The 22,587-nt window shown below is 35.7% G+C and overlaps 1 protein-coding gene across 1 annotated transcript; it reads right to left on the bottom strand.

Moving 5' to 3' along the window:
* Nucleotides 1-7,885: 7,885 nt before the first annotated feature.
* On the bottom strand, nt 7,886-11,550 carry LOC108847697 (polyadenylate-binding protein RBP47C-like). The gene is made up of 7 exons (XM_056990435.1): nt 11,046-11,550; nt 10,891-10,946; nt 10,649-10,779; nt 10,193-10,277; nt 9,712-9,860; nt 9,513-9,632; nt 7,886-7,889 (listed from the first exon to the last, which is right to left on the bottom strand). The coding sequence occupies exons 1-7, from the start codon at nt 11,548-11,550 to the stop codon at nt 7,886-7,888; spliced, it is 1,050 nt and encodes a 349-aa protein (XP_056846415.1).
* Nucleotides 11,551-22,587: the final 11,037 nt, after the last annotated feature.

The following is a 22,587-nucleotide window of genomic DNA, read 5'->3' as shown; positions in this document are numbered from 1 at the left end:
TATCATTCAGACACACTCTTAGCTTATATATCAGTATAATCATCATTGCCTAAACCCAAGATCTAGCTATTTATTCTCGTATTCTCAAACAAACAATCAACCAATTGCTTTGCTTTATTTACTGTTTATTTAATTATTTGTCTAGCTTAATCGTAATTGTATTGAGTATATTATGTGCCCATGCTTCCTGTGGATTTAATCCCTAAGTACTACAACCAAACCTCTTATTTGAGAGAGTAAAATTGCTCATAAGGTAATTTGATTGATATCGAATTTGGTGTCGTTGCCGGGGAGCATTGGATTCGCCATTAGACTCAGTTTATTTGATTTAGTCTAGGTTATTACTTGTTTTAACTTACAAAAACATTTCTTAATTTTCTAGACTCATTCCAAGCAATACCGAAAGAAACAAGGAAAAACAGCTTCTAGTTTCAGATCCTGCACGTTTGGAGTGTTTAATTCGCAAAAAGAGACGTGCAACATCGATCGACATCAGCTCAACTTCGTCGACCTATACCTGTTAGCGAGCACTTCTAAATGAACATCGATCGACACTTCTAAGTGAACATCGATCGACACTTCTAAATGAACATTAAAGGACATCAACCATCTGAGAAGAAATGGTTGCGACTCTAGTTCTGATACATGATGCGAGTGGAGGCCTGCATGATCATGAGGGTCATCTTTGTAATGCGGTAGGTCAGAAGATAGATAATCGGAGGGTCCTGAAACAGTTATCCAACAATCTGTGAATGCTGAGAATGCTGCAGCCAATGCTCAGGCTGCTCGACAAAGAAATTTGCTGACACATCAATACTGTAGCATCCCCGATCCTAGAAAAGGACAGTTTTGATAAACTTGGGATAAGAGAACCAGCAAGCTAGTCTATAGACTTAAGGACAAGTTTTCTAAGGGCGAATGGAAGTGTTAGATGGTCTGGAACTTGATATAATGATTAGACCTTGCTTGGAAAACGTGGCTGCTTTGATTCAGATAATAAGAAATGATTCTGAACAAGCTGTGATGAAATAATGATCGGAAATGATAATTAGATGTATAGTCTAGGTCGGGAAATGGACCAAGGGACTTATATAGAAAGGATATACCGTGGTGATGATGCTGGACGAGCTGGAGTAGCTGAGCTACTAGCTGAACCAGCTGAACACACACTAAACCAGCTAAACATTAGCTGAACACTTTGCTGAGCTAGCTGGCGATCAGCTCAACCTAGCTAACGAAGCTGGTTTGCTACTAACCTTGCTGGGTCTACTGACACTCTAGGAGAGTGGTTGGTCAGGTCAGGGGCGTTTTGTGTAGCATCCCCGTTCCTGAAACTTGACATAGGGCCTAGATGTTTCGATAGAAACGAGACTGCCTTGGTTCAGATCATGAGAATTGGTCGTGAACAAGGTAAGATGAAGTGAATGATAAGAATGGATCATGGGAAAACTTAGTCAAGATCAATGGATGGACCAAAGAACATAGAGCAATTGAATAAGATGAAGATACCAAGTTGTTATGAAGTGTATAACAGCTGGGTGATGCAAGCAAGAAGCTCAGCCAGCTGGACGAAGCTCGGTTGAAGCTCAAGTAGAGTGTCTCAGCTCCATGAGATGGATGGACTAGCTCACTCATCTGGGTCAGCTGGGGATCAACTCAAATCAGCTGGACTGATTGTTCAAGTCTTGGGCAGTTGAGCCGGGTCCGGGCTGTGGTCCATGTGGATGACCCATGTGTGGCGATGGGCCGGTGGGCTCTTGAGATAGGGCCGGGGGATTGGTAATAAGTTTGAGCTTGGTTTGGACATATCTATGAGCTGTTTGGCAAGTCCAAGACGTATGGTAACTGCCATAGCCGAATGAGTGTGATCTGGACCATTGATGAAATCAAATGGCCAGAATTGATACTGAAGGGATGCAATGGTTAGAGAAGTAACCACCCCTTCTTCTATATAAGGAGGGAAGGTCCGTGGTTTTGCAGGCATGCAAGGAATTCCTCCCATACCCTTAAACACAAAAAAACAGAGAAAAACAGTGAGATGGTCGGATTTCACAATCCAAAACCAAGAGTGGTGTGAAGGCAGCAAAGAAGCAGTTTTGTGGGTTATCAAGAGGGGAGTTGGGAACGACCCTTTGATGATGTTTGATCATTGATGATCACTCCCTAGGTTTCCTATATATCCTGGGAACACACGTAGTCGGTAAAGAGAGAAGAGAGAGAAGGCCGGACTCCACTCTCAATGGCCAAGACAACCTTGAAGGCAGATGCAATGTAGAAAGTTGTTTCATGAGAGTTCAATGGAAGGGAAGTTTGGTGCGACCCATGGAGAGATCTTATCAATACTGGAAGTATATGATAAGACTTGGTAAAGGCGTGTGTAAGAGGAGCATGGCCGTACATGATAAAGGAAGGCACAAGATCTAGAAAGATAAAGTATAAGTTAACCGCTTTATATTACTTTCCGGTTTATATTTTGTCTCTTGTGGTGCGACTAAAACCAAGTATGGTACGCCTCTGGAAGACAATATATTGTGATATGCTTTAAGGATCTAAGACCTTGAAGAAAGGGGCGGATCATAGCTGATCTAACTCATCCATGCGGTATGATAGTTAGATGCTACACATTGGATAGTGATCCATGGAAATTGATCCGGCTCATATAGGAACCACATGGGGGTCCTAGTATAAAAATAACCATGTGGAGTGCAAGGTCCAATTCGTTTGGAACTAGCATCAAGCCATGGAGATGAGTAAGGCTAGTACTAGGTGGCATGGACCACAAGTATTGAGCTGGGTATGATTATGCAAGGAAGTCCGTGTGATCTAATCAAGGTGTCTGCTCTAATTGATCAAAGGGTGCATCAGTTGTAAGAGTAAGACTGATCGGCTCCAATGGGACATAGTTCCATGGCCAGTTAAGTGAGAATGAAGACTCGTCAGTTCTGAGTCATGTTAGGTGGTTGGTTAATTGACTTAGGATCTGGTGGGCATTGTTAGTCCAAAGGATGGACGTGGTACTATATCCTAAAAAGCGTAAGGATGTTAGATAGTGCATGAGCCGAGAAAGGCCATATGCATATCCTTAACCATTTGAAGACTTCCCAAAGGTTACTTGGTATGTGGGGATAGTTGGTTGAATGACTAAGTACCAAAGGGAAGGGTTTTATGCATGTATAAGAGAGCTGGGCAAAGCTCACTCGAAGCTCAATCAGCAGGAAGATAGTAGATGGAAGCTCAAGTGAAGTGGTTAAGCTCAGCCAGCTGGATGAGCTGGCTAAACAAGATGGGCAGCTGGCCATAGCTCAGTCTTAGCTAGCTTGAGTGAGTCAGCGCGATGAGCTGGATAAGCTAGCTAAGTCAGCTAAGACGATGAGCTAACAAGCTCCGTGAATATGACAAAGGTAAGATCTAGCAATGTTTGCATAGATCTAGATAGAATGTTTTAGGGGAATGGAACCTCGGATTTGTATGACTTGGTTTCAGCTTGAGATCGAACTCTAAGCTAGTTGGTAGCTGGATAAACTATCAAGGATGAGGCGACTCGACCAGACAAGTGTTAGATTGGTCTTAGACCAATGGATGAATATTCTGCTGCGTATAAGTTGAAAGGATATAAAGCTATGAGTGACTAAGGAAGTCTCTAGCTAAGGTCTAAGTTAGCCCTCGCCTAAGGATGAATTAATCGATTAAGGGCAAAAAAATTGAGAGGTTTGGTCAGTGTGTGGACCGAGCGACGAAGGACATCGACCACGGTTTACTACGCCAAAAAATCTGTTATTCATTCTCCATCTTTTCAAATGAACTATTTTGAGCTTTAGCCTGCATACTTTTACACTAGTAGAGCATACACCTTATCATGGTCTCCCAGATGAGCATCCTATGGACCATCTTGAGGCTTTGAGAATTTGGTTTCTGCAATCAAAGTCAATAGAGTCTTTGTAGACTATCTTATTTGCAAGCTTTTCAAGTACTCACTTTCTGGAGATATTTCGCACTGGTTTAAGCAGTTAGCACCAGCGTCTCTTACATCCTGGACATAAATCAAAAACATCTTCTTGCATAACTTCTTTGATGACACACGAGTTGAAGGCTTGTGGATCTGAATTGATATACTCGCACATGAGCCTACATTAGCTTTCAAAAGCTCCTGAATCAGATTCAAGTCATATCAGAGAGACTTCCCACACCATGGATTCAGTGAGGTGCAGCTGCTCAATACATTCTTCAAAGGCATCATTTTGGCTTACCAGATGGTTATAGATAATGATAGTGGAGAAAACTTTAACACTAGGAATCCAGAAGAGGTTGTGACACTTATTGAGAACTTGGCATCTAGTAATAGCACCAAGAATACTCGTTTTGAGAGAAGGAAATCATGTGTCAGCTTAGGAAATGAGCAGATGGATGAAGTTAAGGCCAAGATGGATGGTGTTCATAAGCAGAATGTATATGTTGTAGATGTCGACGGTGGCAAAGAAGAGGAGAATGTGAACTTCGTGGGTGGTTTTCAGAATCAGAGGTCTGAAAATCAGAGTGGAAACATGAACTTCAACGGCAATGGTCAGAGGAGTAATTATAACCAAAGTTCGCAGTATCATAAACTTTAGAACAACAACTACAACAACAACAACAACAACAACAACAACAACAACAACAACAACAAAGCTTATGATAGTTCTTCATATCATAATCCACCACTATCAACTCAGGAAACCAAGATAGAAGGGATGCTTGACCAGGTTCTTAAGGGTCAACAGAAGCTGATAGTGGATTTTAATGGGAAGATTGATGATGTTTACACCAATCTTAAGACTAATTTTGAAGCTCCGAGGACACATGTGAAGAAGTAGGAGATTCAGGTAGTTCAGAGGAGAAGCTGTTAAGAGGCGGAAAGCCTTGATCAAAGGAAAAGGAGATGATATTCAGAAACACCACGTGAGTGCCATCACAGATGATGATTTAGGCAAGTGGTAGAGCAGGAGAAACTTCAAGAAGGAGACTTTCACATTGAGAGCCCGATGTCTTTCGGAAGTTCGCATTGGTGTCGATCGACACTAACAAACGAGCAATGATCGACACCACCAGTTGAGCAAAAATTGACAACATCTACAGAGTCAGTTGGATGATGTGAGACTGTGAGGATCATGACTCATGAAGAGGTTTGCTGCTCGACACCCATACCCCCCAAAACTATATCATGAAAACAAAAGACATCGATCAGCACCAACAAGTAAGCACCTATCGACACCAGTAGTCAGGCAACGCTCGACATCAATAATCGAGTAACGATTGACACCACCTTTGACCTATCGAGTACGTTTACCAAGAATCGATGTAGTCCGACTGAATATAGGAAGAAATGCATCTAAACCTTTAGAGACATCAATATAGAACACCAATTAGCAATATGAAAATGCAGCAAAGCCTTTGAGGAGAAGGATGGGGAAGGTTTCCAAGCATTTAACAAGATGAGCTAATGAGAAAGAGATGAAGAGCTTTACAAAGAGGGTACTAAGGATCCTTGAGGAAAAACCATTCAATGAAGTTTATTTTACCCACATACTCTAGATTTTTTCAGAGAAACTAAGGAGACAAAAAAAGAATATTGAGCGAATGTTCCATCATATCAGAGTGAAGATGAAGCAGATGGTTATACTGAAGAAGAATATTGATCTTGGGAAGTTTGTAATTTCCTGTCTGATTGGAGGAACTACCCTAGTATCATGCCTAAGGTGATGGCATATCATCTAAGCCTGGAGACAAAACCTTCTGAGGATTCACTTATTTTTGTGATTGTTCTAAGGTTAATTCATGAGTAATTATCAGCCTTCAAGCGCAAATCGATGTTGCCTTAGTTTCAATGGAATTTCATGTTATGGATATTCAGATATACTGGAATTCTTCTCTAATACTTGGGAGAGAGCCTTCATGACTACTGTAAAAGCAGTTTACAACATGCAGACGAATCATATGTGCCTGATACTCATAGTCCAAAAATATCTAATAAGATCCGGTGAGAATAGTCAAATGACCCACACAATATTATTATAGGAGAGGATCTAGGACTTGTAGCAGTTTGTTGCTCTGATTTTGGAGCAGAGCGTGAAGAAGATGGTGAAGCATCGATCAATACTCAACCTGAACCATTGATAGCCAGTGAAGAAATTCCAGATTATTGAGACTTCTTTGTGATTGAGACTGCTACTTCTACAAAGAGAAAGATCCGTGTAGTGCAGTCAAATGAGTATGAAATATACGGAGATGAAGATGGAAATGCACAATCAATGGATGGAAGGATCATCAATGTTTCTAAGGAGGATATAAAAGAAATACTGGAGATGGCATATAAATCAGGAGGAAATTATTTGAGCTTACCACAATATGAGGGATGTTTGCAGATGCCTGAACTTCATCTTACAACCCATTCACAACCAGTGGATGATGTCAAGGAGTTAATTCGGGGTGTCTTTAAAGCTCAAGAGAAGATGCCTGATGACTTGTACCAGAAGATTGATGGCATTTACTACCCCCTCACCAACAGTGTTGCATGGGGCTAAGTAAATGCATGGATGATCTGCAGCTGAAAGTTGATTGTACTCATGAGATCATTCAGAGACAGCAAGAACACAAAACCAGAGGAGAAAAAAGCAATCAAGAGCTTTATTGGTACATGGTTCGAGTTGAACATATAAGATGTTGATATATTTGTTTCCCAACAAGTACTCAATTACCTTTGTACTAGCCAAAAACCTCCAAAAAGTCAAGGTAAAAGACTATAACCAACCGCTTAATGGGAGACAACCCATTGGTAAGTTTTTACTTAGTTTTATTTTTCATTTTTACTGATTTTTCTTGTTATTTTACTTTAGTTTAAAGAAAAAAGTGATCGGAGGAAAACAATATGCACCAAACATCGACTGACGCATGATCAATGTTGATTGACAGAACATCACGACTACTGATTGATCGACATTTAACTGTGTCGATCGACACTCATATCTAGTTAGCAGGTATATCGTCTTTCCTTGTTAAACTTATACTTATGGTTTTCTTCCACCAATCTTAGATTGTATAACACGGGACAATGTTGTTTAAGTTTGAGGAGGTTTTACTGATATTGTGTTTTATTTTATTTATGTGTTTTTCTTAAATTTTATTGAGTCAAAAAAGAGATGATGAAGTTTTAAAATTTATTACTATTCTAACCACTATCTAGATTTATTGACTGCATGATGTATTAGATGGAAACACCACAGTGAATCATTTACCACTAACATCCACACATGTTGAGAATGTTTGGAGAAACCAAAATTGACTTCCAACATGCTTATTTTGTGGCTTTGTATACATTGGATCAGAATCCTTCTGCAAATCTGGAGGAAAAAGTTTGTGTGTTTCTGATTTTCCTTTCACCTATGTTTAGTATCTATAGTATAAAAGATAGAAATGACTTCAAGAGATGCATTCGAGTAGGCAAATTTCCAATGACCCCACTATTCTACTTCAAAGGAATGATAACATCGTTTTAGTGATGACTCCACTATTTACCTACATTTTGTTAAATAAAAAATATATATCAAAATAAAACGGACTGCATCAGCATTACTGTTCATTGGAATTGAGATAATAAGATTTAGAGAAGAGAGAAGAGAGAGAGGAAACGAGCCAGAAAAGACTAATTGTTGGACCATATACTTTCTTGAGTTGAGTCCTTGTGTTCAGTGATCGATACACCTAAAAATGTAGCCTACACAATTATGTGCAGAAATGAGGTCAGTAGAGGGGTATGTCAGGCGCTATCAATGGAGTTGTGTGTTGTATGGTATGGTGACTAAGCTAAAGTGTAGTATATTGAAATAACTTTAAGGTTAGTATTGATTCATTACTACCTATTCATATTTTCAAAAATGAAAATAGTAATCTTAAACTCGTGTGCGTCTCTGCTGTTTTTGAAACTTTTTTTACAAGACTAATATATGTTTTACTTGAGGACAAGCAAAATGCTAAGTTTGGGAGAGTTGATATACCATGGATTTTACCAGTTTTTAACCATGGTATATAACCTTCTTATAGTCTATGTATTATATTATAAATTCTTTTTAGAATCTTTTCAGGTTCAGGTATGTTTTGGAGAAATATGAAGATTATAGAGCATTTTGGAGCTACAAATTGGAGAAACTCGTAGCTGTTCAAGAAATCAGCCAAAGTCAACATTTAGATGGAGTGTCGATCGACACCAAACCTTTGGTGTCGCTCAACAGTGACGCGAGAAGGCGGGCAAACTTGTTCATGGCTGACTTAAGCCAAGAAGATGCACAATATTACAAGATTACCCCAGACCGACTTATGGAAGTGTCTATTGATACTAGAAAAGTAACATCGATCGAAATTTGATACATGTTTACAAGCTAGAGTTGGAACACTGGACTTAAATAATTTTTAGCCTCGCAGCGACAATTGGATATCTTTACATTAGATTTTGAGTTTTAGGATTATCATTCACACACATATCCTTAACTTCTATATCGGTATAATCATGATTGCTTGAACTCTGGATCTAGCTATTTGTTCTCATATTCACAAACCAACAAAAAATCAACTATTTTGTTTTATTTACTCTTTAAATACTTATTTGTCTAGCATAATCGTGATTGTATTGAGTTTTTTTGTGCGTTCATGCTGCATGTGAATTCGACCGCTAAATATTAATCCCCTATTTTTTTACACGATAATTAATCCCCTATTTAAGAAAATGAAGTTGTTCATAAAATAATTTGAGTGATATTAATGAAGTGACCTGAGACTAGGGGTAGGCACATAGTGGATATCTGGAATTTTAAAAGATATTCATGATCCGATCTACCCATACGAATAATCGATTTTTTGATTCGATCTGATCTGTGATGTTTCAGATATTTGGTGTTACGAATATCCGGAAAAAAACAATATATTTTACTGGATATCCGATTCCATCCGCCGATCGGGTAAAAAAAATTGTTTTTATTAAATATAATAAAAGAAAAGAAAAATTTTTAATATAAAATAATAATATTTTTTATTACAAATTATTAAAAAAAATTGTTACTTTTAAAATTTAATGACCAAATAATTAATTTAGTGGATAAAATAACTAAAAATCTATATAGAGATATTAAATTATATATAATTTTATATATACATGTATATGCATATGCACATTACAGATCGGATCGGATATTCGTTTTTTTTTAAAAATGATTATTTGTAATTTTCTCCTTATTTGACATATTAAATTTTAGTATTTGCTTTGATTACTTTGATTACTTTGATGTTGATTATTTCCTCCATAAGCAACAATAATTTTAACCTGATTATTCAAATACAATCAATCAAATTAAATAAATGAAATATTTTTTCAATAAAAGAAACAAAAAGGAAAAAAAATAATCAAATAGTGAAACCCACTTCATTCTTAGGTTTAACGGGTTCCATAGTCAAAAGAACACCAAGAAAAAAAAATCAAATCAACAAACCAAATCCAAGTCTCTCTTAAATTATTGCTACAGTTTTCATCAAAACTCGTTTTCTCACTACAAGATAAACCATAAATTCCAAGGATAGAAAAAATGTGAGCCACTTTTTGTTTCCTTTCCCTTCTGGTCATCACCTATATTTGATTGAGTTTTGCATGTCTGTATGTACTCAGTTCAATTTCCTCGGCTAACTTGTTACTGGGGACCGCCATACACTGGATACCCTCCATAAGGTGCAACTGCATACATTATCGGGTCATGAGGTTGCGGTACCATGTATCCATACCCATTATAATGCTGTCCTACATAGTATGCCCCAGACCATTGATTTCCATAATTATATCTAGGCTGAAACACAACCAAAAACCATTTAAATCAAAGAGGATTTATCGCTTTGTTGAAACCTTAGTTCCAGAAAAACACTTTCAGTTATATTAAAAAGTAAGTTTTTTTTTTAAAAAAGAAAAAATTAAGTTTTATATCATTTTTAATTAAAGCATAAAGAGATCGAGCTTTTAAAACAAAACAAAAACTAAACCAAATACACAACCTTATAATGTATTATCAGTGCAACTTGGATGATTTAAATCGGAAAACAAAGTCATCTCATATTGGGATCACATAAGCGTACTAACATAAGGAAACTCTTTACAGTAGAAAAGAGAACATTTTAAATTTACCAGCTTATATTGTCCCCAAGAAAGCCGAACTCTATGGTTTCCAATTACAGTCCCATTTAGTTTCTTCAATGCCTCTGCATTTTGTCTGCAAGCAAATTATCAAATATCACTACAGGGAGATGGTGACAAAGAAACAACTATATAATTACTTTTTTTTTTTTTGAAACTAAAAGGGTTAAACCCGGGTCACTATTGGAACCAGACCTAACCCCCGGGGGAGTCGCAAGCCCGCGGATGGACTCCTTCTCCTGGGCATTCAAATGGGTCCTAAAGCATGGACCCATATCCGCGTTAGGTGAACAGAACAATGTGACTTAGTTTCGCATAGCAGGAGGATCGAACCTGAAACGTGTTAGCGTCCCAGGCCCGTCCACTGCCACTTGACCACAAGGCCCGTTCAACTATATAATTACTTAAATCATGGTTTACTATCTTAGTTAAGGTATTATATGTTACCTATTAACAAATTGAACAAATCCATATTCTTTGCCAAGAGGAATTTTGACAGAGACTATTTCCCCAAATGCAGAGAAAGGTTGCTTTAGATCTTCGCTAGTGACACTAGAGTCAAGTCCTCCAACAAATATCTATATTATAAACATAGATTAAAGGGAAACAAACAAACAAAAAAAATCTAAACTTATCTATAACATTCACATGAGAAGGAGAAAAAAGCACAAAGGAAAATAATAAATTACTGTTGCATCTCCAGAAGGACACGTTATTGCACCATTTGTCATGTACATTCCTGCCATATCCGACATATTAATTTCAGTTAATTTTAACATGATAGATCCAGTTGCCTTCCTAGGAATAAACCGAACACAAAACTACAACCAAATAGAAATAAATAGACTGGAAAGTCGGAAAAAACCTTGTTGTGGATAACTTATTGTCTCCCTAGGTGTTGCGGGACCTATTCGCATAGCTCTGTTTGAACATTTTACGCCATGCATTTCTGTCATTGCTTTGGTCCTCTCGTTTACATCTCTAAACCTCACAAAACCAAAACCCTTTGATCTACCAGTATATGCTTCTATGACAACTTTTGCATCTTTAACCGACAGATAGATCTCTGAGAAGGTGCTGTGTAATAGAGAATCAGAGACATCTGGCGCCAAATTCCCCACATAAATAGAGCTCTCATGTTCATTCTCCTCACCGGTGCTAGAACTGGCCCAATTTAAACGGAAAGGCCTATCTGTTTTCGGCATATATGTTCCATTAAACTTCTTCAAGACTTTATCAGCCACATCGTGCGAAAGAAACTCTAAAAAACCATAGCCTTCAGATAGACCAGTGCGCTTATTGCGGATAACCTTGACCGAAACAATCTGAATCAAAATGTGGTTACACATATTAAGAAAATAGAACCACATTAACCAGAAACATAGATAATGTGCTATAAAATCTAAACTATTAAAGAGGAAGTACAAATTGTTATTAATCCTTAGTTTTCCACAAAAATTACAATGACATGCCACTGCATTTATATTTTAATTGAAAATAAAAATAACTATTATTTACCAAAATCGTAGTATCTATATTTACCTTAAATAAAAATATATATGACTACTTAATGACTGCATCATATTACAGCAGAACCCTTCATATATTTTAAAATATACTGCAATATGAAGGACTTTATACTAACTGACCTTCGGTTATTTTAAAATATAGAAACATAAAGAAAATATTGTTTCTTAGCTAACAAGTTATTTTGAGCAGTGCTTTTCAATATAGGATTTTAAAATAACAACAATTGTTAATATATTGTAACAAATATACTATAATATGAAAAACATTATTATGTTCAAATATAAACTATAAACCCAAAAATCATAACTCTAAACATAAAGTCTAAACCCTAAAACATATCTCCAAACCCTCTATTGATAAATAATAGATAGTTATAAATTTTATAATATTTTAGACATCTACTTCAAATAAGATTTTAAAATAACAATATATGTAGTTACAATATTTTGTTTTTCACCTAATACCTTAAACAAAATCTGTTTTGTTACTGGTTTACGAGTTTTACTTTTATACTAACCATATTTTGAATAACCATCTTAACAAAATTCTAACTAAACGAAAAAGCAATTTAAATTTCAGTTATTTATTTTGAATTCATTTTGAAAAGATATTTTAGATAGAAAAAGGGAGTATCAAAATTTTCTTCCAAATATAGAAACTACACTAATTTCAGAATAAATTGAAAACCTTACATAATCTTCATTATATTTAGTTACAGATTTTTCATATATGAAAATTTAGCTATAAAATAATAACTCGTGCTAAAAATAAATATAATTAAATCCACTGTTTATAAATATTGTTAAATCTTCAAAATATAGCAAATTTCGTGCTCTTTAAATCAGAGGTCCATTAGTAAAGAAACTTCAAAGTACAATAAAAATCTATAAAACAATAATTTTAGATTTTATCGTTTATATATTTTTAATTTCTTAAAATCTATAAATAAAATAATATATTGTATATAAATATGAATAAAATAAAATTAATACCTAAACTTAACATATAAATTGGTTTGGTTTAAATTTTGGATCAAAAATCAATAATTATTTTAAACATTTTTGGTGTTTTGAGTGTACTTCCACTATATTAGATATTTATATTTGACTATTTTTATATATTTTCAAGTATTTAAACCAACTTAAAAGTATCATATATATTCTAGATGTTTTTATATACATTAAAACTAAAAATAATTAATATATATATATATAAGTATATAAATTGTTTTCGGATACATTTTGATATCCAAAATATTTTGGTTTAAATTGGTTATGGTTTCGGTTGTCTAAATATCAAAATTTTGAATAATTTGGATATTTAATCAATTTTGGTTCGGTTTTGATATTACTCTTTTGGATCGTGATCGGTTCGGTTCTTCAAATTTGAATTTTTTATCTGGCTTTGATATTTACTTGAAAAATAAATAACAATATATTTTTGAAATATACATCCGCACGGGCGTGCGGATCAAAATCTAGTATACTTTAATATCTAAGTTTCTTAGATAGAAATTGATATATTTTAGAGGAAAATAGAGATTATTTTAAAATATATCATTTACTAACGACCTTGTGTTTCATAGCCATGAAGAAACCAAAAATAATCCAATAATTGTGGAAAGTAAAGGAAGAGAAAACATTTTAAGGTGGTCCAAATATTAAAAAAAACTGAAAACTGAAGAAGTAACTAGGATTACATGTCTAAAATACTAATCAAGACATAAAACACGACTATACTTATTTGGAACCAAATTAAAAAAGATACACTGATAAATGGGAAAACTTGACAATAAGATTACTTTAAAGCTAAATTCCGATGACAAATTACGAAGTTGTTAGTTGGCAAATTCAGTAGGCAAATATATTAATTTAAAAGCTACCATATTGGTTGTTCTATAGGTTTTCATAGGATTTAGTTTTTGTTGGCTGTTCTATCATGGCCTGAATTTTCAGACCAGTTTAGTTTGAGTGAGAAAGTAGCCTTTTGACGTCCAAAAAAAACTACCATATTTTCAACCACCTCAGACTCCATAACCAGAAATCCCATAACCGAGAAAACAAGATCAAAGGAAAATATTTTTTAGGAAGGTCTTTAACATTACAAGATTTAAAACCTGAAACAGAACAATTGTTAAAATATGCCTTGAATCTGCGAGCTGAGTTATATCGGGCGATCCAAACGTCATGGATCGGGTGATATATGAAAGGGGAGTATCGATCGATAGACGTGTTGTCGTATCGGTCGATAGTACCCAAATCCGAGAAATATGAAAATTTCATTAAAGACATTCTCATATATACATCTAGGGTTTTACCTTATTGCGTAGCACGAATTGTACTCTGATAATCTAGCCTCCATCAATAAAGTACTCTCTTTGCCCGTGGACTAAACCCTAAGAGTTAACCACGTTAAATCTCTGTGTCAATCCTTCTTATTCATTCATCTGTTAATCTATATCTTCTCACATCCCTCACAACAGACTGGTATCAGAGCTTCAGGTTGAATCTGGTGAGAAGATGTCAGGGATGAACTTGAAGATTGACAAGTTTACTGGAAGAAACAGTTTTAGTCTCTGGCAAATCAAGATGAAGGCGTTGCTGAAGCAACAAGGTCTTTGGGCACCGTTGTCAGGGAAGAAGGTTGAATCTGTTACAGCTGAGATGGAGATTATTGAAGAAAAGGCGTTTTCAACTATTTTGTTGTGTCTGGCAGATGAGATCATCATCGAAGTTTCTGGTGTTGATGTTGCAGCTGGTTTGTGGTCGAAGTTAGAGAGTCTATATATGACAAAGTCTCTGACTAAGAAGTTACTTCTGAAACAACGTCTCTTCGCTTTGAGGATGCAGGAAGCTACACAGCTTCAGGATCACCTTGACAGTCTAAATTCCATTATGTTGGATCTGAGGAATATTGATGTTAAGGTGGAGGATGAGGATGCGGCGCTGATTTTGTTGGTTTCACTACCAAACTCCTATTAGAATTTTGTTCAGTCATTCATAGGGAGTAAGGATACAGTGAGTTTGGAGGAAGTCAGGTCGGCACTTCACAATAGGGAGTTACGTCACAAGGCATCTGGTTCTGGTACAGACGATCAAGCTTCTGGGTTGTTTGTAGGTGGTGGAAAGAACTTTGGGAAAGGCAAAAGGTCGAAAGACAAAAAGTCGTTTCAAAGGGGTCCTAAACCAAATGATATTTGCAACTACTGCAAAGAGAAAGGGCATTGGAAATAAGATTGTCCTAAGAAGAAGAAGCAAGCTGGTTCCGCTGCGGTAGCCGAGGATGAAGCTAAGTCTGATAATGATATTGCGCTGGTTGCTCATGGAAAAACACATCCTAAAGATGTATGGGTTCACAAGACAAAAGGCACGCTGGATTACATCCATTCAGATTGTTGGGGTCCCTCCAAGGTGGAGTCACTGAAAGGTCACAGGTATTTTGTGTCCATGATTGATGACTATTCAAGGAAGACTTGGATAACATTCATGAAGCACAAAAGTGAAGCTTTCAATAGCTTTAAGGAGTGGAAGATACTGGTGGAGAATCAAACTGAGAAGAAGATCAAGAGGCTTCGTACTGATAATGGTCTGGAATTCTGTTCATCAGAGTTCAATCAGTTTTGTAAGGATGCAGGGATTGCTAGGCATTATACAATCAGGTATACACCACAGCAGAATGGTGTAGCAGAGAGAATGAACCAGACATTGCTGGAGAGAGCGAGGTGCATGTTGTCTAATGCTGGTTTAGAGAAGAGGTTTTGGGCTGAGGCAGTCAATACAGCTTGTTATTTAATTAACTTGGGACCACATACAGGGATCGAGTGTCAAATACCTAATGAGGTGTGGTCAGGCAAGTCTGCTGATTACTCTATTCTGAGAGTCTTTGGTTGCACGGTTTACTATCATGTTAATGAAGGAAAATTGGAACCAAGAGCAAAGAAAGGAGTGTTTATGGGCTATGGAGATGGTGTCAAGGGATACAGAGTCTGGTCTCCATCTGAGAAGCGAGTGGTCATGAGCAGGAATGTTGTGTTTGATGAGAGTTCTATGATCAAAGCTTCAGCTGAGTCTATTTCAGGAGCAGAGGATGAGGATTTCGACAAGCAGGTGGAGCTGCAGAATCTGCAGTCGGACGGACAAAATCGATCGATGACGGATCAACATTATCGATCGATGACCGATCAACAGAATCGATTGACGATAGATGATCAGTGTCGATCGATTTCGGAAGAAGAGGTCGAGCGATTGTTGACTGACGAGCAGCCAGAGTCTTCTGATTCTGGAAATCAACATGTTGGGTCTGAAAAACGCAGTATTGCTAAAGACAGACCAAGGAGAGTTGATGTCAGGCCACCAGCGAGATATCGTTTTGAAGATATGGTGGGTTATGTACTATAGGTTGCAGAGGAAGTGGATACTTACGAGCCATCCACTTATAGAGAAGCTATTTCGAGTTATGCGTCTGAGAGATGGTTTGCTGCAATGGGAGATGAGATGGAATCTCATGAAAAGAATCACACATGGGATCTGGTCACACTACCACATGGGAGAAAGGTTGTGACTTGCAAGTGGATTTACAAGATAAAAGATGGTCAAACACCAGAAGAAGGACCCAAGTACAAATGTCGAGTTGTTGCTAGAGGTTTCAGTCAAAGAGAAGGCGTGGACTACAATGAGATTTTCTCACCTGTGGTCAGACACACTTCTATCAGAGTGCTATTGGCGATGGTAGAAGTCAGGATCTGGAGTTAGAGCAACTTGATGTAAAGACTGCTTTTCTTCATGGAGAACTTGAGGAGGAGATCTATATGACTCAGCCTGAGGGTTTTCTAGTTCCTGGTAAGGAAGATCATGTTTGCAAGTTGAGGAAGTCATTATATGGACTTAAACAGTCTCCTAGACAGTGGTATAAGAGGTTTGACAGCTATATGGTCAAGATGGGTTATGAAAGGAGTCCTTATGACTGTTGTGTCTACATGAGCAAGGTGGAGGATGGGTCGTATATCTACTTGTTGCTGTATGTAGACGACATGCTGATAGCTGCCAAGAAGATGTGTGATGTTCAGAAGCTGAAAGAGCTACTGAGTTCTGAGTTTGAGATGAAAGATTTGGGTGATGCGAGGAAGATTCTAGGAATGGAGATCTTCAGGGATAGGAAAAAGAAGAAGTTGTTCTTGTCTCAAAAGGCCTACATTGAGAAGGTTCTGACAAGATTCGACATGCTTAATGCTAAACCTATCGATACTCCATGTGCTGCAAATTTTCATCCTACCATGAGTGATGAAATGTCTGAAGGGGAAATCGATTATATGTCATGAGTTCCTGATATCTTGTGTTTTTAATAGATTTTGTCATTCTTTTATCTTGCATTTTGATCATTTAGGATAGCATTTAGACTTGTTTAGGTTGCATTGCACTTCATTTGTCTATATTAGGTGATGGAGATGTCATTTGGTGAGTTGGAAGCATTTAGAGCTTGATTTGATGCAAAAAGAGTGATTTTGGTCGAGAAACGAAATGGAGCCTAAGTGTCACAGCGGCCTTCTGCAGCGGTGTAATGTACCAAGTCAAAAACCAGCTGGGAAAATAACTCCCTCCCTGTCCAATTTCGACTTCTCGCAGTGGCCAAGTGACGACGCGTCAAAAACCAGCTGTGATGTCACAGTGGCTTTTTGCACCTCCAGCGGCTTATTGGACGCGTCAAAAACCAGCTGTGACACTTAGAAAAAATACTCACATCTGTTTTTACCAACTTTTACCCAAATTATCTTGGGTCAACCCAGGTTTGTTGGGTCGACCCAGCTCGTTTTTAGGCTACTATAAATACTCTTTAGACCCTAATGATGGGATTATCTTGTTTTCTCTTAAGAACACATTGAAACCTTGAAGAAAGATTGAATCTTTAGTCTCTTTTCTTCTCATTTCTTTGTAATTGTTGGATTAAACTTGCTTCTCAACATGATTTCTCTTAAATCAACCATGGGTTTAAGGTTAATCATGAAGATTAGTGAGTAGACTCCTTTTGGATTCATGGATTAGGGAGACCAAGGGTGATTAAGCTAGATCTAAGGTGTTTTACTATAAATCTCTCTTGTTCCTTGCTAGTAGAGTATTCTCAATGCATCTTTTGAGTTAGCCTCTCAAAAGTTGAGCTTTAGGCATTTCCCACCCACAAGGTGTTTGATGAAATGCCTGAACCAACTCTCCTAAGCTTTTAACATACTTTGCCAAAGAGATTTGTTGTTAAAGGTGTTAAGATGGCTAGTAGACTTGTTCTCCATGATTGCTTTTGTAACATTCAACCAAAGAGATTTGATGCTTGAGTTACCTTAGCAAATGAACATTCATCTAGAGATAGAGTTTGTTTAGGATTGTGTCTAGGCTTAAGGTTGATAGATTGATTGAAAAGCTGCCACCTTTAGATTGAAACTTGATCACCCAATGTCAATTCCCTAATCCCATGAGTCCTCTTGCTTCATATTGAGAAACAAAGATCATTTCTTTATTGCATTTCTACTCTAGTTCTTAGTTCTCTTCACTCCACTTATTGATTGCACTTAGATTAAGCATGGTCTTGCATTCCCTTTGCTTCAGAATCACTTAGGATTGGTTCGACAATCTTTTACACTACAACATTTGGTTAGGGACCCTTGAAAAGTCCTAACATCAGTTCCTTATGCTAGCGCTGTAGGAAGTTTGATGTATGCTATGGTCTGTACAAGACCAGATCTTGCACATGCAGTCAGTGTTGTGAGTAGGTTCATGGTTCAACCACGGAAGGAGCATTGGATGGCTGTGAAGAGGATTTTTCGGTACCTTAAGGGTACATCTGATGTTGGTCTTGTCTATGGAGATAAGGATCCAAGACTGGTTACTGGGTATTCTGATTCAGATTATGCAGGAGATGTGGACATCAAGAAATCTATGACTGGTTATGTATTTACTCTGGGTGGTTCTGTTGTGAGTTGGAAGGCGACTTTGCAGTCGACGGTGACTTTGTCTACTACTGAGGCAGAGTATATGGCATTGACAGAAACTGCTAAGGAGGCGATATGGTTAAGAGGGCTGGTCAGTGATCTTGGTCTTCATCATGATCAGGCTACTGTGTTCTGTGATAGCTTGAGTGCTATTTGTTTAGCCAAGGATCAGGTTCATCATGAGAGAACCAAACATATTGATGTAAGATACCATTTTCTGAGAAAAAAAAAGAGGATTGAAGTGAAGAAGGTAGGAACAGCTGATAATCCTGCAGATATGTTCACTAAGGCGGTTCCTCACAGCAAGTTCAAGCATTGTCTTGATTTGCTGAACATCTCAAGCTGTTAATCTGGCCCTGATGGACATCTAGCCCTAAGGGGCATCTGGCTCTGAGGAGCATCTGAGTCCGACGGGACATCTGACGTCTGAGTTCGACGGAACATCTGAGGCAAAGAGGGAGTCTGGTACATCTGTATTCTGAGCACAGAGAAGTGCATTCTGGTACATCTGATTATGGAGGATTCAAGTCAAGGTGGAGATTTGTTAAAATATGCCTTGAATCTGCGAGCTGAGTTATATCGGGCGATCCAGACGTCATGGATCGGGCGATATATGAAAGGGGAGTATCGATCGATAGACGTGTTGTCGTATCGGTCGATAGTACCCAAATCCGAGAAATATGGAAAGTTTCATTAAAGACTTTCTTATATATACATCTAGGGTTTTACCCTATTGTGTAGCACGAATTGTACTCTGATAATCTAGCCTCCATCAATAAAGTACTCTCTTTGTCCGTAGACTAAACCCTAAGGGTTAACCATGTTAAATCTCTGTGTCAATCCTTCTTATTCATTCATCTGTTAATCTATATCTTCTTACATCCGTCACAACAACAATACTACCAAGGATATACATATAACACATGAGTTACACGCATTTAGAACCAATGAACGCGAAAGGAAGATGATGTGAGTATAAAAAGTAGATAATTTCAAAAGCTATTTCTACGAAAAAAACTCGTGTACCATCGCATAAACTTACAAAAGAAAATCCTATAAATGTAGAATAGGATAAAAGTAATTAAATATTTGTAAGAAGATCTAAACACTGAATGACATTGAAAGTTCAAGCTAGAAAATGTTGTATACATTGCACTTATTTTTAATAACCTTAACCAAAATATTCTAAATCAAACATGAGAAAAATATATTTATATCAAATAATACATAGATACTAAAATAAATCTTAAAAATTCTAAACATAAAATATGAAAGAAGTTGATAATTTAAAAACAAAAATATATTACTTTTTTGGAACGCAACTTCATTAAAACCATCAGAGTTATGCCACAAATAGATTACGTTAAAAGCTAATTTTCTATGATTGAAGTTGACAATTTAACGCACAATGTATTATTTAAAAAGAAAATATTTTTATCAACAACCTCATGTTCCATAACAGTGAATAAGTAAATGTGTGTTATGTTATATAAAAACGAAAAAAATCAAATCTATACATTCAACACTTAAACATGACAACAACACTTATCAAAAAGGTTGACAAAAAAACAACAGTTATAAAAGAAATTAAATTTGACCCACGTGGATGTATTTTTTATAAAATATATTACTATTTGTTTTTTCATATTAATATTAGGGCTGGGCAAAAGAACCTGAATCCAAAAAAATCAAATCGATTCCGATCCAAAAAGTAATATCAAACTCGAATCGAAATTGATTAAATATCTAAATTATTCAAAATTTTTGTATTTAGAGGACTAAAACCAAAACCGATCCGAACAAAAATATTTCGGATACCCGAATGTACCCGAAATAGACTTATATATACTGATATATATTAATCATTTTTAGATTTAATGTATAGAAACATCCAAAATATATATAGTACTTTAAGTTGGTTTAAATACTTGAAAATATATATAAATAGTCAAAAGTAAATATCTAATAGTTAAAGTATGCCCAAAACACCAAAAATACTTGAAATAATTATTGATTATATATCCAAATATTTAAATCAAAAAATTATATATTAAGTTTAGATATTTTGACATGTGTTTTTCAAATTTATATGTAATTTATTATTTTTTATAGATTTTTAGAAATTTAAAGTATATAATGAATTTTAAAATTTTAAAAATCATTTAAATGGCTGAAATCTTTGACTCCGAAAACCTGAAAACCCAAATAGACCTGAAACGAACCAGAATGAGTATCCGGACGCCCACCCCTACTCAAAACCTTAGTGACATAAACACTCACAAATAATTAATCATATTTATTTGTATCATCATATAAGTAATCATATAATTAATAGTATTTTATACGTACTATCATATAAATAATCACAAATATTATATTTTAAAAATTTAATGTGAAATATAATAACCATAATTTAAGTTGGTTTATGAAGTTGGACTTTGTATTGTGTTTTTCTTATATATATTGAAAATATTTTTTAATAATGGTTATTGGATAATATTTTAGTAATGAATATATGTATATTTTTGAATACATTTTTGATATAAATCAACTTTAGATTATTATTTTGATTATAAATATGTATATAAAGTTTAAAGTTTATTTTATGATTATTTTAGATAAAAGATGTTTTTAGATAATTAGATTAGCTCATTTTCGTATATTAAAAAACTGGCTCAATTAGATAGTTTCTCTTAATATAATGGATTTCCAAATATTTTTAATAACATAAATCATCTTTTAATATATTGTTATCCATGTTTCCAAACAACATTATATTCTTTTTATATTGCTATCCATATTTCCAAAAAAACCTCTTTTTCTAAACTGTTACTCCCTCTGTTTCATTATAAGTGTCATTCTGAGCTCATTTTCTTGTTACACAAAGAGTGTCACTTTACAATTCCAATGTAAATTATACTAACTTTCAGCTGAAAATTAATTGCAAACTGCATTGATTTTATAAATAATTTTATTTATCTAATACTATTGGTCAAAGAGGTATAATTAATTACAACTTACATATATTTCAACAACTTTCTTAATCTGTGTGAAAAATGTCACAACGACACTCTTTAAGAAACGGAGGGAGTATTATGTTTTCAAATAAACCTCTTTTTAATCTACTATCCATGTTTCCAAAAAAACTTTTTTCTTTAAACTATTATCCATGTTTACAAACAAACTTATTTTTCTTTTTAAAACTTCTATTCATGTTTCCAAACAAACCTCCCTTTTAATCTGCTATCTATATTTCCAAACTATATTTTTTTAAATAACTATCCATGTTTCCAAACAAACCTAATTTGTACTTAAGTTTTAATAATACAGATTATTATGTTAGATAGCGAATATAAATAGAGAGAGAGAGATCATACCTCGCCGGCGAAAGCAAAATAAAGTGTAAGATAATTTTCATCCATCCAATGATATTTTTCTCACTGTTAAATGTGTTCTGATATTCGTTACCACGAGATTCATGATTCTGGTTATGATTCAAAAATTGATGATTAGGCGATGGCGGTGGTAGTGGCGGTGACGCATACATCATGTGATGCGACATGAAAAATGTAGGTGGGTATAACGGCATCATCAAATAGGCTTATGATTGTGATAGATTAGATTAATCTTAGTTCAAACAAAGGTGAAGGAGTTTTAAGAGTTGAGAAAGAATCATAAGAAGTTCTATTAACGAAAAGCATAGGTGTATGAGCTACATATAACACAAAGTTCTTACCTAGTTAATTGTTAACCATACATAGAGTTGTAGATCATGGAAGTTGTTGGTTTTGATGTTTATTGCACTTACGACTGTATATTAAGCATAATATACTTTCCTTTTTTAATTTTATTTTCTTTGACTTTAGTAATTCAATATTTT

This window comes from Raphanus sativus, chromosome 1, assembly GCF_000801105.2.
Source record: "Raphanus sativus cultivar WK10039 chromosome 1, ASM80110v3, whole genome shotgun sequence".
NCBI lineage: Eukaryota > Viridiplantae > Streptophyta > Magnoliopsida > Brassicales > Brassicaceae > Raphanus > Raphanus sativus.
Note: the sequence above shows the minus strand (reverse complement) of the source record. Positions and strands in the feature narration are given on the sequence as shown.